At 38.6% G+C, this 16,086-nt stretch overlaps 3 protein-coding genes across 10 annotated transcripts in view; 1 reads left to right on the forward strand and 2 right to left on the reverse strand.

The window, feature by feature from the left end:
• LOC109065057 (wingless-type MMTV integration site family, member 10b) lies at positions 1-11,781 on the reverse strand. Of its 2 annotated transcripts, XM_042751146.1 has the most exons (5): positions 11,644-11,751; positions 4,979-5,200; positions 3,627-3,889; positions 2,882-3,333; positions 1-1,955 (listed from the first exon to the last, which is right to left on the reverse strand). In XM_042751146.1, exons 1-5 carry the CDS (start codon positions 11,673-11,675, stop codon positions 1,464-1,466), a joined length of 1,461 nt encoding a protein of 486 aa, XP_042607080.1. In that variant the 5' UTR covers positions 11,676-11,751; the 3' UTR covers positions 1-1,463. The 2 variants fall into 2 exon arrangements, with proteins under 2 accessions (XP_042607080.1, XP_042607081.1); XM_042751147.1 differs by lacking the exon at positions 4,979-5,200 and having other exon boundaries at positions 11,644-11,781.
• On the forward strand, positions 8,525-15,015 carry LOC122141993 (protein Wnt-1). Its single transcript, XM_042751148.1, has 5 exons — positions 8,525-9,193; positions 9,784-9,889; positions 11,176-11,429; positions 11,591-11,856; positions 12,508-15,015. The coding sequence occupies exons 1-5, from the start codon at positions 9,184-9,186 to the stop codon at positions 12,997-12,999; spliced, it is 1,128 nt and encodes a 375-aa protein (XP_042607082.1). The 5' UTR covers positions 8,525-9,183; the 3' UTR covers positions 13,000-15,015.
• LOC109065058 (zinc finger protein Eos-like) overlaps positions 12,860-16,086 on the reverse strand; it is a 21,478-nt gene continuing 18,251 nt past the window's right edge. For 5 of the 7 annotated variants that reach the window (XM_042751142.1, XM_042751137.1, XM_042751145.1 and 2 more), the window contains exon 9: positions 12,860-12,993. The gene's annotated coding sequence lies outside the window, so the exon portion shown is untranslated. The remainder of the gene's footprint in view (positions 12,994-16,086) is intronic. The other 2 variants (XM_042751140.1, XM_042751141.1) reach the window with 2 other exon arrangements.

Consider the following 16,086-nt stretch of genomic DNA (forward strand, 5'->3'; position numbering starts at 1 on the left):
TCAGAAGTGCATGCGCCTGTATTTAGTTAGGAAATCACACAGTGCTCCAGTCTCTGACAGTTGCAGATGCAGATTCACAGACAAGGACAAACAGTTCTCAGCAGCACATGGTGCAACTTTGGACAGCTGATCCCTATAAGACCGGTTCATACCTCAATCTGCTTATAAAACTCTTTATGAAAACCTATCCCTGTTGCCCATTATGAGAGGTCAGATTCAGTTAAAAAAAATCTCTAGAAGAGAAGAATTCTATCTAATACACTGATCTATGACCCCTCCTCTGTTCTAGAGGGTCTTTCCTGGTTCTAAAACCTACACACATGATAAACCAAGAAAGGTTTCATAACCAAAAATTGAGGTGTTCTTGTAACATATTACAACGATAAAAGTCTCCTTAAGAATGCAAAAGGCAGCAGTACATGAAAGTTAATTTATCCATATAATTATTTTGATTCCCTAAGCACTGATTGCTCAATAGTAAAGTTTTAAACTCGCATACATCAGATTCACTGTAATATGATTGTAATGGCAACTGTTTAAATACAGTTTAACTCGGAACTTGAGAGTATGCATGTCTTCCCATTCTTGCATCAAAGTCATCTGGCATCCAATATTGTTCAGCAGTATGAGATGAGATGTGTGTGTTTTTAATCAGCTGCAAAAAATCCATGGGAGGCACAAGTGTTCTACAGTCGTTCCTTCACTCTATCCATCTCCGTTCTCTGATTGGTCTGTCTCTATAAAGGTTAGAATGGGGTTACACAGCATATCAACTTCACAATTGTCCTGGTTTTCATAAAAACCAACTAAGCTCAGACCCCACGTTCTCCGTCGATGGCCAAGATTCGCTCCAGACTTGGGAGAGTTTCTCTACAACATCTTATGAAACCTCATAAAAGGCACTGAAATGTTCCCTTCAATTATCACAGCCATTGATTCTTCATGATCAATGTGGGCAAAGATCAGAATACTGCAAGATACAGTGTTTCAGAAACCTCAGCCCTACTACGATGGTATTTCACCATCAAGAACGATTACAACATAAACTTCTCAAACATTTTGCCAAGGTAAGGAATATACATTAAGTGCACTTTTTAAATGGAAAAAAAAAATGTAGACCATAGCAGTGCCGATATTTCTCAGGAATAATTTGTTCCTGCTGTTATGCCTTGTTATTTGGAGGAGTGCAGATGGCGTTCAGGCCATTTGCTTGGTTCTGGAGGCTGAAGATTCCAAGCGAGGAAAAAAAAGACAAATGACATGAGTCACCTCCTCCTCAATCTCTGACTTGGCATTTTGAACATAACAGCAACACAATGCAAATGGATCCCAGATGATGAAGGTTAAAGGAGGAGAAGAATGGATAAACAGACACACTGTAGGAGAGCACAACAGACAGGCAGTCACAGGTTGTTGTCTTTCGGTCCAAAAAAGAAATGGGGATTTGGATCCAAATGGGTTGGTTACTTGCACACATTAACCCACTCCGTAACCCTGCACTCCTCACAGAGCACGTAGCAGCACCAGTGGAAGCGGCAGTGACACCGTTCGCTGCGTGCCTGTTTGAGGATGTTGTGTCCTCGGCCGCAGCACAGCGACCCGCAACCGTCCATGCTGGGGCTGCTCTTGTTGCAGATGCGCCCCTGCGTGCCCGGTGAATCCACTGCGGGATCATGATCGCAGAAGTCTGGCGACTTCTCGAAGTACACTAACTCACGGGAAATGTTCCGCCGCCGGCCTCTGAGCTGATCCGAGCTGGGGCTCTCAACAGTTCGAGAGTTGAATACTCCGTTGTTCTTATTCTGAGAGTTTATGAAGATGGCAGTCAGAAATTTCTCCCGTAGCAGTGATCCCACGAGCCGGAATTCAGGAGAAACATACCAGCAGGTCTTGAACTGGCAGCTGCCTGATGTGCCATGACACTTGCACTTTCTTCTCATGTTGTCAGTAACTACCTGTTAAGATCAAACACATAATGAAAAGAATGTGAATGTAAATCTATCTATCCATCTATCCATCTATCTATCTATCTATCTATATAGTTATCTATCTATCTATCATCTATGAGGTAGCTAACTGAAAAAATGGGTCAATGACATATAAAAATATCCACATTAAAGGAAATGGGGAAAAAAATCACATGCTCCGTATTCTTGTACCCATGTTGGTTTCATATTGTTTTGAAAAATAAAAAACAAATAATTTTCAAGAAAAGTTTAAATTTAATGGCTGTAAGTTAAAAAAAAAATCCAATATACATGAGATTGTACACAGCTTAGTCATAATTTTCAAAAATGTTTAAAAAAGTTTTTTGATATATTTTAAATTAATAATTCATAAATATCATTACATTTGGGGAGTCGCACCCCATGTGATATAAGTTGTATCACCTTAACATTTTTGACTTTGTCCCTCCGAATAAATAAATAAATAAAATCAAAAATAAACAGGAATTTTAATTTAGAACTTAAAATCATTAAAAATGTAATTAAAAAAAAAAATTAAAAAATGCATATATAAGGTGTATTAAATTTAGTTAATGTTTAAATTGAATTTGCCTTTTTTTTTGATAAATTAATGGACAAAAATTAGTGTTATGTAACTGATACACAATCACACCAGTCTGAAGATATTTAATCTTTTAACAGTGACTGTTTGTGGAGGGGAATTTTCAACCAATGAGATTTCAATGTGGGTGGGGCTAACCCGTGCATATCTGCATAAATGAAAACCAAGCAGGTGATTAATTGAAAACAAACTCCAGTGTACAGGGAAAAATCGTGTTTTTGTGTTTTCACGCCTGTTTAAGACATGGTTGTCATTGTTTGATGTCAATTCAGATTATAAGAAAAGGTTATGATATTTGAACATAAAACCACACCTGTCTGCCCACTCTATTATTATGAATCCGCATCCGAGCGTGTATATCACGAGGAGATCCTCTGGAATCCAACCAATCCCTAGAGAACCGTACGCCAAGACGGACATCGTGACTGCAGCCTCCCCACTCCCAGGTGTCCTGCAGCGGCGTGACCTCATCCGGCAGTGGTTTGAGGAGACTGATGGGGTGGGACGAGTGCTGATTAGTTGGCAGGCTGCCGTGAAGTGAACCAAACTCAGGTGTGTTCTCTCCTGCACCTGCTACAGACACCCCACTCCTCTGGAAAGTCTGAAGCTGGAGCTGGGTTAACTTGAGGCGGATTTTGTCATCATCCAGATGACGTTTAGCCTCACAGCCACACCCTCGCAACTTACCGAGGCTGCAGGCCGAAGCCACCGAGTGCACGACACCTGCGGCCAGCAGCGACAGCGAGAAGGCACTCTCTCGGAAACCTGGGACGAAAGAAAGCACTTTTACAGCGCAAATAAAGCTGCCAGCAGAGTAAACAGAGCCTTCAGAAAGTGAAGTGCTCACGAGCCAGCTGGTGAGATAATTATCTATAATGATCTTTATCTAAAATCTCATAAAAGATGTTTTCCATGGTGCAAATGCGTTAAACAATGACTCAACGCTGATATTTTCCCTCTTTGGCCAATGTAGCATTTCAATGCCCGGATTATGACTGTATTGGCTCTCTACAACTTCAGCTTCAGCACTTCCCATGCCCCTTTTGCCATCAACTCACCCCTGTTGAGAATGGCACTCTGATGGGGCAACTTGCCATGGTTCTCCAGGGAGGAGCAGTTCCAGCGCTGGTCTCTGAGCTGGTGCTGGCATTCGTGAATAGCAACCTGAATGCCCTGCAGAGCAGAGGCTGTGACATCAGGGCTGCGCACACACAAACGCATCTGTTTTTTGGTCAGGCCTGCCAGTCGTAAACACACTGCGTTGGGGGTAAGCACTGGCTCTCCTGCCACCTTCAGGCCAAGGATGTCATTGCCCAGTACCCTGAGAAAGGAGAAAATTAATTTTATAGCAGTGATATCATTATGAAGTAACACCGCATGCAGTAAATATTGCAGAAGGCTGGTGTTACTTAGCATCACATGTGGTCTTTTTTAAATGACTCACATATGTGAAGAAATTATGACAATGAATTCAGTCATTAACGAGAAGCAGGAAAATATTGGAATGGATGCTTTTAATTTCAAACAATATGATCAATACATGTTTACTAGGACGGCAAAGACAAAAGGGACAAATTCTATTGCTTTTTATATCAGAAGTTGTGCGATTAAGTGCCCTGACACTCAAACAAGGCTGTGACCTTGCAAGAGGCATACATAAAACTTCCATGAATATTCAAACGCCCTGCTTTCTATCAGTGTCTTGGCATGCCTGAGGATAATCTGATGAGAAAATGACTATATGGAAACGATTTGTGTGCAATATTATATCCAAATCATAACACACTGATGTTATTATGCCCATCGACAGTTTTAAGAAGTGAGAGAACATCCATAACCACACAGTTACAATAAGATTAAAACGGTTTCTGGTAACAATTAACAGAATAAACACTAGTATTCAATTAATATTAGGAGGTAATTGTTACTAACACCTGTTTAACTAGTGAAACCAGTACCAGCAAGTTAGAATACATGCTAGTTAGTATCTGAACCACAGATTCCCATATATTCAATGCCAAACCTGCAGTTTGTTACCAGTAACACTTGTCTAGTAGCAAAGGAATGAGTAGTATGTGATAATTAAGTAGCCATCTATTCACTGAAAAGAGAAACTTATTGGACTACATACTAATAGAAAAAAAAGTACTGATAATTAAAAAGATACAAATTCGTTTTAGATACAAGTAGTTTACTAGCTTACTAGTTTTAGATACTAGCAGCCGTGGCGCGAAACTGAATTTTTTTTTTTTTTTTTTTTTTATTAAACAGCCTACTAATAATAAATGAATCATCTGAGGGTATTACACATAGGCTAATCATTCATTTGAATCACTGGTTTTCCAAAACAAACAGTCCATTTAGGCTACTCCAACAGATCCCATGAAGGCGCTTCTACCTTTCTACTTACGTGAACGCAGGTGACAGAAGCGCTGCAGTCACAATCAGGACTCTTCCCAAATACTGTCTGTGGGGTAACTCCATTGCGCTGAAAGCTTTTCTCGACGGGACATTAAAACACCTGTTGGATCGCTTTGGAGAGCAACTGGAAATGAGTTCAATTGTTTGTGTGAGGAGCGGGGAGTTGAGCAAGCAGCATTTGATGGAGCTTGGGACGGGAGCGTGTATGTCACTGAGGAGAAGAGGAGAAGGAGGAGGGGGCGCCGTCAGGGTGGGCAAACATCGCCTGAGGCGCTTGTTTTTAAACACGATGAAAAAGTATCAAGGCCTGTCAAACTTTCTATATTCTTAAAACTTTATGTCATAACCGTGACCCCCACCAGTGGTCATATATCTGACTATGAATAAATCAGTTTCAGTAGAAGCCTAAACCAATACTGTCTCATAGGTGACTCGATATTGACAACACGGGCATTGACTATATTTTGATCTTTTTCGTATCAAGTGCACTGAGCAACACGTGACTAACAATATGACCATTTTTCGATGTAGCCTATATCTAGCCTATTTTTTTAATCCAGTATAGCCTATAGGCATTATTTTTGTCTAAGTGACCATCTGACATGCAAAACCTACATTTAATCTAAGCTATTTGTTTATATTTGTTTCTACTTTTTTGACATAAAAAAATACATGCATTATATTTTTATGGTTTATTTTATTTTATTACTAGTGGGTAGTAGCTACTTCCGCCATACCATTTATGCAAAATTGTTTTACGATCGTTTTTTTAACGATTTGTTTCCTTTTGAGGTGTTGTAATGGCATTCTGATGTGTTTTTTTTTTTAATTACGCCATTTATCGGTAGAATATTAAAAGAACCGATAACTGATAAGAAAATAATAAATAATGATGACAGACAGACAAACAAACAAATAAATAAATACGGTTAATTCAGCTAACATAAATCTATCTAGCTTTTTACATTTAAATTTATGTAAAACTAAAGTGACAATCTGTAATAATTAACCACTTTAAATATAATTACTGATGAATAAAATCGAATTTTGAAGTATTCATTATTAATATGAATTATTAAATCATGAATAATTCTGAAACTCAAGTAAAATGCTATGGATGGAAACTACTGCAATTCAATTTCACTCACCAAAACAAAACTGCCTCTCTGAACCTCTCTCTTAAATGTTACTTAGCATTTGCAGTGTGTGCATTCTTTGTATTTCTTTATTTAGGCTATCTATTTTTCTTTTTGTCTATTTCTGTTTGTTTATAAAGTAGGCCTATTATCTGACCTGTCTGCACTGCAGAACTTGTAACAAGACATTTTGCTCCCCCGTAAACGTATATGTGAACTAAAGGCTAAACTAAACTAAAAGTCATTCATATAGGCTACAATACGCAGGGCAGCAGCAGGCAAGCGTGCGCTTCTTCTTGAACAAAGCGAGGTGCGTGCGCGTTCATGTGCTCGCCCATCCTCCCACTCAGAATCAGTTCAACAGTTCACCGTGCAGCCTATAGTGACGTTTCACTTTAATTAAGGCCACATTCATCATTTTCCAGGACATTCTTAATGAGAAGGCTTAGCTGACTGTTGCTGCAGATAGCCTAGAGCACTTCTGGAAAAATAGACTTATTTCGTTTGTTTGTCTATACACGTCTGAGTTTGTGCGTATAATTAGTCCCATAACTGACCATGATGGAGAGGTTGTTGTCAAGGCTCATTGAAACTGATACGCAATTACACAGTGGGCCAACAAATTATGCATAATGCACATAATAAGTTTGTTCAATAGACAAGCTGCTAGTGTTTTTTCCTTTTTTTCATGTAGCTGCAACGTAGACATGATGGCACGCTAAGAAGACTTGAATATAGTAGGCTACTGATAAATGTATGAATAAACCAGAATATTTGAGGCATTAGCAGTTTACAAGATTAAAGGATTATCGTGCTGGTGGTCAGCTATGCATTATGCAAAGCAGGTGAAAAAACTCTTTAATTGACCCTAGAACGAGCATCTTGCTTCTTATCTTTATTAATATTACCATTAACAGTAGTAGAACTAGGATTAATGTCACGAAATTGAGTTAAATCCCCCTTAACCATTCTTAACACCGAATCCTGACGACAGTTCTTGGTTTTTGGCCTAATCACCTTCTATTCTCGAAGATCAATTCTCGTATTGGAGCTAATCACCTCTATTCCTCTCCCTAAGCTCTGGCAACGAAAAGTGCATTAGCATTTTGCCATGGCGTGTATATCTAAGTGGCTTAAAAAGTGATTTGAAGTTGATTTGTATATAAAAGGCGTCCCTTTAACCGGATTGCCGCTAATCTGCGCCACATCGCATGAGTGTTTCAGGAAAACCTGTTTAAGATCCTTCAAGAGTATAAGAGCAGGCTAAGCCCAGAAAAGCAGCCCTCATTAAATACCACTAACAAAAGCGCACTTCCTTCAGTTAGCCATTTACTTCAATCCCTCAGAGAAAAAAAGTGCTCTCTCTCTCTCTTTCTCTCCGATGCTTTCATTGCGACATCAAACACCTTATATGTGCTCAAAATACGCTGATTTAATATTTGCCAATTGCTCGTAATTCTTTGCGCAGACGATGCCATAAATGTATGGAGTCAAAACTGACAGCAAAATACTTTTTGATTCGTGCCTTTACTACCACATGCGATCAAGGGAGGTCTGCAGTCCAGATGGTATACAGTTTTATCTAGACTCTTTCTAGTTTGGTGTCACAATTTAAAATCAGACGTGTTGAGTTATTTATCTGTAACGATTTCTTATTTTATTCGTTCTCTAAAAGGTCAAAAATAGTAAGAATTGCTTATTAGAATTGTTGGAACGACTTGCAACATCAGTGAAACTTCTTAGAAATGAGTTACAGGGGTTAAATTACCATTAGAAGTTGTAAGACTGTAAAAAAAATATATATTTATGCGATTAATTTTAAGGTTAAAAGATATGTAACGCTGTCTTTTGTTGATATGTTCCTATAAAACGTTTGCTATTTACCTTTTTTAATTAAATGTTTAAAATGAAGTGAAGATATGATGGAATAATTGTGAACAAATTAATTTGATTACCATAATAAATTCACATCCAAATTGTAAAATCCCCACGTTTTCTATTGCTGTTACAACCGTGTCGTTACAACCCAATAAATTTAAACGGTTTGGGAATGAATTATGGATTTTAACTTGTGGCAGACAATTATGTAAATATATCGAAATATGAGAGACACACAACACCCAAAAGACATTGAGTTACAGACTTAGAAATCAAAATGTGAAATCACTGGTCAAGCTCCATTTAAAACTAGAAACTGAAGCAGCATTAAGCGCTGTCTAGTGTCTTTAATATTCTCCTTTTCATTTAACCCAGATTTTTCACCATAATTACAGCATGACGTTTCCACTTGATGTGCTTTATTTATAGGCTAAACAGTACAAACGGGTGAGTGCAGAGCGCAAGCATGGACATCTATAAAAAAAATACGCGCAAGAGGGAGGAGACGCAGTTAAGGGAGTAATGCATGCAAGCACTCCGGGTAAAAAGGCCAGTTTAGATGTTTTATATTCCCCTCTTACTGTAACCGTGTCGCGACACTATCCACGCAGAGGGAACAGAAGACACAAGTGGCGCGCGCGCACACACCCACTGCAATGAGAAGGAATAAATCTGCTCTGCGTCTACGGAAGACTCCTGAAGGAACTGCATTTTCGCTTGAATGTATCTGAGGAATCTCTGGACGAGGATTACAAAATGATATGTAATTTAAAGCGCCTATAACAGATCCTTTCTTCATCTCCTCTTCTTTATGTCGGGTTTTGCCTCCTGTATTCATTGTGCCCAATGAGAAGAATTAAGCTATCCGTCCATTCAGTTCCACTCAAAAGGAGGGAGGAAAAAAAAAACAGAGGGAGATGAGAGCAGCAAATCCCTTTTTTATTCATCTTGTAGCGTTCAATAAGTGAACAATGTGTCGCCTATCAGTCACCGAGGGGATCAGGTCTACGGGACTGTCCCACGCGCTCAGTGCTGTGAGTAGAGCATCACTAACACAGAGACTGTAAGAGCAGCAGCAGCAGCGGCGGCACTGGCTCTGGCATCCCATCCAGGACCCTTTCTGTGACTTCTACGCTGATTTTATGAGTAAACTTTGACCCACGCTGTCAGTCGCACTGGAATGTGGAGTGGTAAGTGATGCTTCTTGCAACAAACTCGCAATTTATTTAATTTTATAATGTTTAAATAAAGGTGCAGCCCTTAAAAAGCATCTATTAAAAACGTATAGGCACTATATGGTTCGTGAGTTGCTGTATGATTCTTTGGAGATTTGGAGACTTCTTTGGAAAAGCGTATTCATGTTCTTTAAAGCATGAGACGGGTTTCGAAAAAGCTAGAAAATAAAACGTTATTTAAAAGGTTATTTTGACTCTCATGATCAAATATAGATTTTTTTTTTAAATGTAGGCTGATATATTTTTTGGCAGACTGATATTTGTTATTTTTGTTGAGAGGTATATCTACGATTACTAAATTGTTTACTAACTGTATTTTGATACTAATTTAAAGCATACACATCACACAAAATTACAATAAAATGTCCTTGCATTAAAAGCTAAAACATAAATATCAATCCTAATTTCTGTGTACTACCCTAATGATTTTCCTATTGTTTTTCATTTAATAATTGTCAAGATGCTCACTAGCTCCTCTAATATAGAAAGTTCCTGACTTAGTTTTTTTTTTTTTTTTTTTTTTCTGCTTAACTTTGCCCTTCCAGATATCATGCGGGTACTCGCGTTGCTTCTCGCAGTCAAAGCGGCATGTGTCCTCCTGGTCTCCTCTCTCACTGGCACAGTGGCGGTGAACAACAGCGGCCGGTGGTGGTAAGATACAGCAGGCCCATATTATATATTAGGCTATGACATTTAGTAGGTTACATATAGTACGGTCATGCTAGAATGTCAACTGAAGCTTTTTCTTTTGTAAGCTGGTGCACAATGTCTGTGATCAATAACTAGTTTAAAGTCTCCTAGATCTTTCGTGCATACAGCAGTACATTAAACGATCAAACCTGTTAGACAAGCTACAGATTTATAATGTCATTAAGTGGTTGGAGTGAATGTCATTTACTTTGTTAGTAAACAATTGCAATGCATACGCAGAGCTGTAGCCTTCTGTAATTTATAGCTTATTTTTATTTTAGAAAATGAAAAAAAGAACAACATTATATTAGGCCTACTGATATAATAAAGTAGCGCGAATTTATGTTTAAAGTAGAGAAGTCAAACTCTGTTCCCAAATAAATCAATGCAATCTCATTTAGCCTGTTTACGCGGAGCTGCTGCTTGCGCGCCCGCGCTCTCTCTCTCGCTCTCGGCTTCTCTCTGTCATTTTGACAGTGCGGCTTGAACACGGGACAAGATTTTTCAACCCAATGTGGGATAAATTAAATGCGGATTTATTTTATGGCTGGGAGCAGTTCCTTTCCAGGTCGTTTTCAGGGTCGAATTCGTGTAATGTGCTGAGCATTCCGGAGTAGGTAAAAGACACGACTTATGAGCCAAAGCTGTACGCGTGTGTCATAACCCTGAAAGGAGAATTAAAAAGGATACATTCTAATGTGTATCTGTCATAATAACGGCGAAAGGAGAATTAAAAATGATACATCTAATACTCTACGAAGAAAGGTTTTGTTATTTCTTTAATCTATTATTTAGTTATTTCTTTAATATATTATATTATAAAAATATGCCTACCTGATTTTATATCATATAAATGTACGTGTTATTCAGAGGAATTATACAATTCCGTATCTGATTGGTTCTTTGAAAATTTTAGTATTAAGCAATTTTTCATATTAGATTTCAATTTCATTGGACATGACTTGGACCTGTTGCAGCATACTGCAGCAGCTGCATTGAGAAATAGACATGCATTGGCTTATGTTCAATAATACATCATTAACATTTTATATTCATATGCTGTGATAACTCCTTCTATGCATTCTAATGAAACAATTAATTTTTTTGTTAAAATTTTTGCACGTAAGTGTCTGTAATTCTCATCTCACACTAAAAAAAAATCAGCCTAAAGTCCCAAAATCTTGAACGATTTGCATTTCTGAGAAAACTATTATTTACTAAAGTCAACCTTTCTGTTTCTCCACCAGGGGTATTGTGAATGTGGCATCCTCAGGCAATCTCCTCACCAACTCCAAGAATGTGCAGTTGGTGTTGGACCCCAGCCTGGCGTTGCTAAGTCGTCGTCAGAGAAAACTGATCCGGCAAAACCCGGGCATCTTGCACGCCATTGCAGCAGGCCTGCATACAGCCATCAAGGAATGCAAATGGCAGTTTCGTAACCGCCGCTGGAACTGTCCGACCACCCAAAGCCCCAACGTCTTTGGCAAAATTGTCAACCGAGGTGAGCATGGCTTCTCACAGTGACATTATGAAAGCTTTGAACGATGCACACTATTCATATCTCATACAATGAATCAGGAGAATATGGAATTACACATTAATATTTTCTGTGTGAAGACACAGCATGATAGAGATTCTAAGTTGTGCTTATTGTTTTGGTAGGTTGCCGTGAGACTGCATTTGTGTTTGCCATCACAAGTGCCGGTGTTACTCACGCCGTGGCTCGGTCCTGCTCTGAGGGAGCCATTGAGTCCTGCACCTGCGACTACCGGCGCCGGGGTCCTGGAGGGCCAGACTGGCACTGGGGAGGCTGCAGCGACAATGTGGAATTTGGCAGGATGTTCGGGCGAGAGTTTGTAGATTCCAGTGAGAGGGGCAGAGATCTTCGGTATCTGACCAACCTGCACAACAATGAGGCAGGGAGAATGGTAAGAGACAATCAAAAACCATTTGTCTCCTCCAAATGCAGATGACATTAATAGATCTATCAATACACAAAAAGACGGGGGAAAAAATGGTTATTTTTATGATTTAAATTAATTTAATGAATTATAACCAATTAACTTTACCAATGAAATACTAATGAACTAATTAGTTTAAAATTAATTTAACATGGCACATTTACAGATTGTTATGTTATGTTTAAATATACAAAAGGTCAAAATAAATGAGTTTAATTAGTTTAAAATTAATGTAACATGGCAAATTTAATTTTAAGTCTAAAATGAGTAAAAAAAAGGTCAATATATATTAATTATATTACATTACATTATATGCTATGTTATATGTTATGTTATGCCCCCCCCCCCCATGAATATATAAATATAAACATTCAGGTTATTATTTATTAATTATAATTCATTTATTGATTATAATTTAAATGTCATTATAGGTCTATCAATACACTTTATGTGTGTACTATATATATATAGTACATCATCCATTGATCCAAATACATGTATTTGTGAAGAAGTTATCCATCAGCCATAGATCCAAAAAGTGTATTTGTTATGAATTGAAATATAAGTGTATAAATTATTTTGCACAATATATATTAATTTTCATTCCTCTCCCCACAGACAGTCGCATCGGAGATGCAACAAGAGTGCAAGTGTCATGGGATGTCTGGGTCCTGCACTGTGCGAACATGCTGGATGAGACTGCCCAGCTTCCGTGTAGTGGGAGACTTCCTGAAGGACCGTTTCGATGGTGCGTCCCGAGTTGTGTATGCCAACAAAGGCAGCAACCGTGCATCCCATCGAGCTGACCCCCGCCACCTGGAACCAGAGAACCCAGCACATAAGCTCCCTTCGGCCCGGGACCTCGTGTATTTTGAAAAGTCACCCAACTTCTGTTCCTACAATGGCAAAACAGGCACACATGGCACTTCAGGACGTACCTGCAACAGTTCATCTCCGGCGCTCGACGGGTGTGAGCTGCTGTGCTGCGGACGGGGATACAAGACTCGAATGGAGCAGGTCACAGAAAGATGCCACTGTACTTTCCACTGGTGTTGTCATGTGAGCTGCCTCAACTGCACCAGTACACAGACCGTCCATCAGTGTCTATGATCAACAAACAGAACAAACTGACAAACTGGAGGCAAAGTCCCAAACTGGGTATTGAAACTGTGGCCGCTGTGGTATCTGGAGGTTATATAGGAATGAATAAACATGTTAAATATAAAAACTGGAGAAAAGAGATAAAATAGCACAGTTAAAAGGGACTAAACATTCTGTTGGTTGAATAGGCAAGTATATTCAATGTATTAACTACTGAGAAAAGTTCAAAAGTACATGTACAGAACTCTTAGCTGATGGCAGTCCTTGATAATTGGACTGATATTTTGGTAATGTAGGGCTTCAAATCAAACGAAATGGGTCGAGAACCACTATGCACTATGCACATGTAGACACAGTTTAAAATTCAGCATGCTGAAGCACTAGTCCCGAGGTTCTAGTTGTCTTCTCTTTTCCAGATCTCCGTCTCTGGTGCTCTGGAAGCTAGAAAGTAGTAACTGGACACAGTTTGACAGATGTTCCTGTGGTTAGCGAACCACAAGCATGCTCTCTCATAAACCAGTGCAAAACTCTAACAAGAGGGCGGTTCTTTAAAATATTTTAGCGTTTTGTTTTCTTTAGCTGCAGTCCTACTCGTCTCACATAAAACTGTGTGAAGTGCTTCTCAAGGGATGGGGCTTCCTTTTCCGATTACTATGTAGCGGAATCCCGAACTCGGCCCAACCTCTCGTGATTTCCCATTCGGACCTGCCACACTTCCCGTCATTGCTTTGAGTCTCCTGCCATTTTTTTTAATACCATTTATTATTATGTGGTATACCATGTTATTGTACTGATGGAAAAGATTGACCCGAGATTGACTCGTCGATTCGGCTCTGACAGAAGCAAGTTTAGTATTACAGAATCTCTTTTGAGAGAGAAGAAGTCTTCTGTCGGAAGTTGTCTACATGGATTACGCACAAGTTCATACTAGGTTTTAAAAATGTGTGTAAAGATAATGCTGTAAATGCCCTGCTATTTAGTTTACAGTGGACAAACAGTTCACAATGATGTTTTTGAAAGAGCCACAATTATGGAAACTGTATTTTGTATATCAGCTAACAAAACCAAAATGTTGTAAATATTATAAATAGATATGATCTATATATTTATGCTGCAACTTGCAATGTGAGAAAATGATTTAATCTGAAAGCTAGTTGTGTGCTAACTTATATGATGATAGGCCACATATATCTCAGAGACATGATTACTTTGTCAAATGCCTGATTTGCTTGTCTCAACACTTGTGTTTTACATGCACTGAACACCATCTTTTAATATTGTGAATGAAAAGTATTTATTATTGTATGATGGCTTTTTTAGAGAAGAAATGCTGATAAAAGGAAATATTTTAGCTCAGTTTAGAAGAGTTGTTTTCATATAGAGTGATAGCACAATAAAGTTTATATTTTCATTATTTGTTTTCAGAGAACCACTCATTTCCTAACAGTGCTCACAGTTTGTGTTCAATAACAGGTTTGTCTTTCCATATGTTCCACAGCGTATTCGCCTCAGCTTAATTTGTGATCCATCAATCATTTCTCAGAACCGCAAACTGGTATGACAGGGTATGTCTAAAGCACTTAACCTAAAATCAACAATGTGACTGTGCAAGTATATCCGCTCCTCTAAACATCATTCCCACCACTAAAAGCACGAGAGCAGCCCTCTTCTTCGAACAGTCGTGCACCCTAAATCCACAGTAACCGCTGAGGGAATTTGGGCATTGGTGTAACACAGCGTTAAATCTGTGTGTTTTCATGACACTAGAGGTTTTGCTTCACTTAATATCAGAAGCAAAATAAAGAAATGGTATTAGAAATAATGACAAGGCTGCGTTGCCCCCACCCTGCTGGCGAGGCCGGTGCAACCACAAGAGTTTGGATGAAGGCAGACGATTCTCTCTCTCACCCACCGCAACATATCACAGGGCCACTGAAGGTCAGCAAGACGGAGCACTGCACTGCTGTCGTCGTCACATCCACATCTCAGAACTGGACCGTGAGCAGCCATTACTCCAGTCTACAGTGTCACATGATCCTTTAGAAATTATTTTAATATGGTGATTTGATGCTCAAGAAACATTTCTGCTTATTATCAATGTTAAAAATGGGTATTCTGCCTAATATTTTTGTGGAAACTACCATTCTAAGGTTTGGGGGTTTAGATTAAAAAATTATATTAAAAAGACTTACTTTTATTCACCAAGGATGCACTGAATTGATCAAAAGTGACAGTTAAGACACATACGGTTACAAAAGATATCTAAAATTTTCAAATTCAAATCAATGCAGTTTTTTGTTTACTTGCTGTTCATCAAAAAAAAAAGAAGAAAAAAGGATCAGAGTTTTCAAAAAATATTGAGCAGCAAGTCTTAATGATATTAAGAACCATTATTAATTGAGCACCAATAATATCTGAAAATCAGCATATTAGAACAATTTCTGAAACATTACGTGACACAGGACATTGGATCAGTGGCTCCTGCAAAATCTGCTTTCTCATCAAAGGAATAAATTCTATTTTAAAACGCAATCAAATAGACAATGGTTATTTTAAATGTCAATAATATATTACAATGTTACTGTTTCTACTCAATTTTTTTCAGCATTCTTTTAGCAAATAAATGCTGCCCTGTTGAGCATAAGAGATTTCTTTAAAAAAAAAACATCTTAATTATTCCAAAATTTTGACTAAGCACTTACACGGGGCAAAAACAATGCACATTTTACACACACACACACACACACACACACACACACACACACACACACACACACACACACACACACACACACACACACACACACACACACACACACACACACACACACACACACACACACACTGACACACACAAAAAAAACTTCTACAACAAAATACCTTCGAACACCATAGCTTTTTGGGCTGCGCTCCGACATATTGTGTAGTAGCACCCCCGACGACCCGACTTTGAATCTGAAATCAAGGTCCAGTCACTATCCTATCACCTCCTGTCCCTTTTCAACTGTCCTAACCAATACAATTCAACATGCCCAACAGAAAACCTGAAATGCTTCCCTGCTTGAAAGTGAAATAATAATGAATAAAATAAAAATC

Source organism: Cyprinus carpio, chromosome B23 (genome assembly GCF_018340385.1).
Source record: "Cyprinus carpio isolate SPL01 chromosome B23, ASM1834038v1, whole genome shotgun sequence".
Classification (NCBI taxonomy): Eukaryota; Metazoa; Chordata; class Actinopteri; order Cypriniformes; family Cyprinidae; genus Cyprinus; species Cyprinus carpio.

What these genes read in the sequence shown, in the direction of transcription:
- LOC122141993 (XM_042751148.1), top strand. An exon ending in AACAACAGCGGCCGGTGGTG is followed by an intron (nt 9,890 to 11,175) that starts GTAAGATACAGC and finishes TTTCTCCACCAG; the next exon opens with GGGTATTGTGAATGTGGCAT. An exon ending in TGGCAAAATTGTCAACCGAG is followed by an intron (nt 11,430 to 11,590) that starts GTGAGCATGGCT and finishes TTGTTTTGGTAG; the next exon opens with GTTGCCGTGAGACTGCATTT.
- LOC109065057 (XM_042751146.1), bottom strand. Translation starts at nt 11,675, where the DNA reads ATGGCTCCCTCAGAGCAGGACCGAGCCACGGC. An exon ending in GAGTGCCATTCTCAACAGGG is followed by an intron (nt 3,334 to 3,626) that starts GTGAGTTGATGG and finishes CTTTCGTCCCAG; the next exon opens with GTTTCCGAGAGAGTGCCTTC. An exon ending in ATAATAGAGTGGGCAGACAG is followed by an intron (nt 1,956 to 2,881) that starts GTGTGGTTTTAT and finishes TGATCTTAACAG; the next exon opens with GTAGTTACTGACAACATGAG.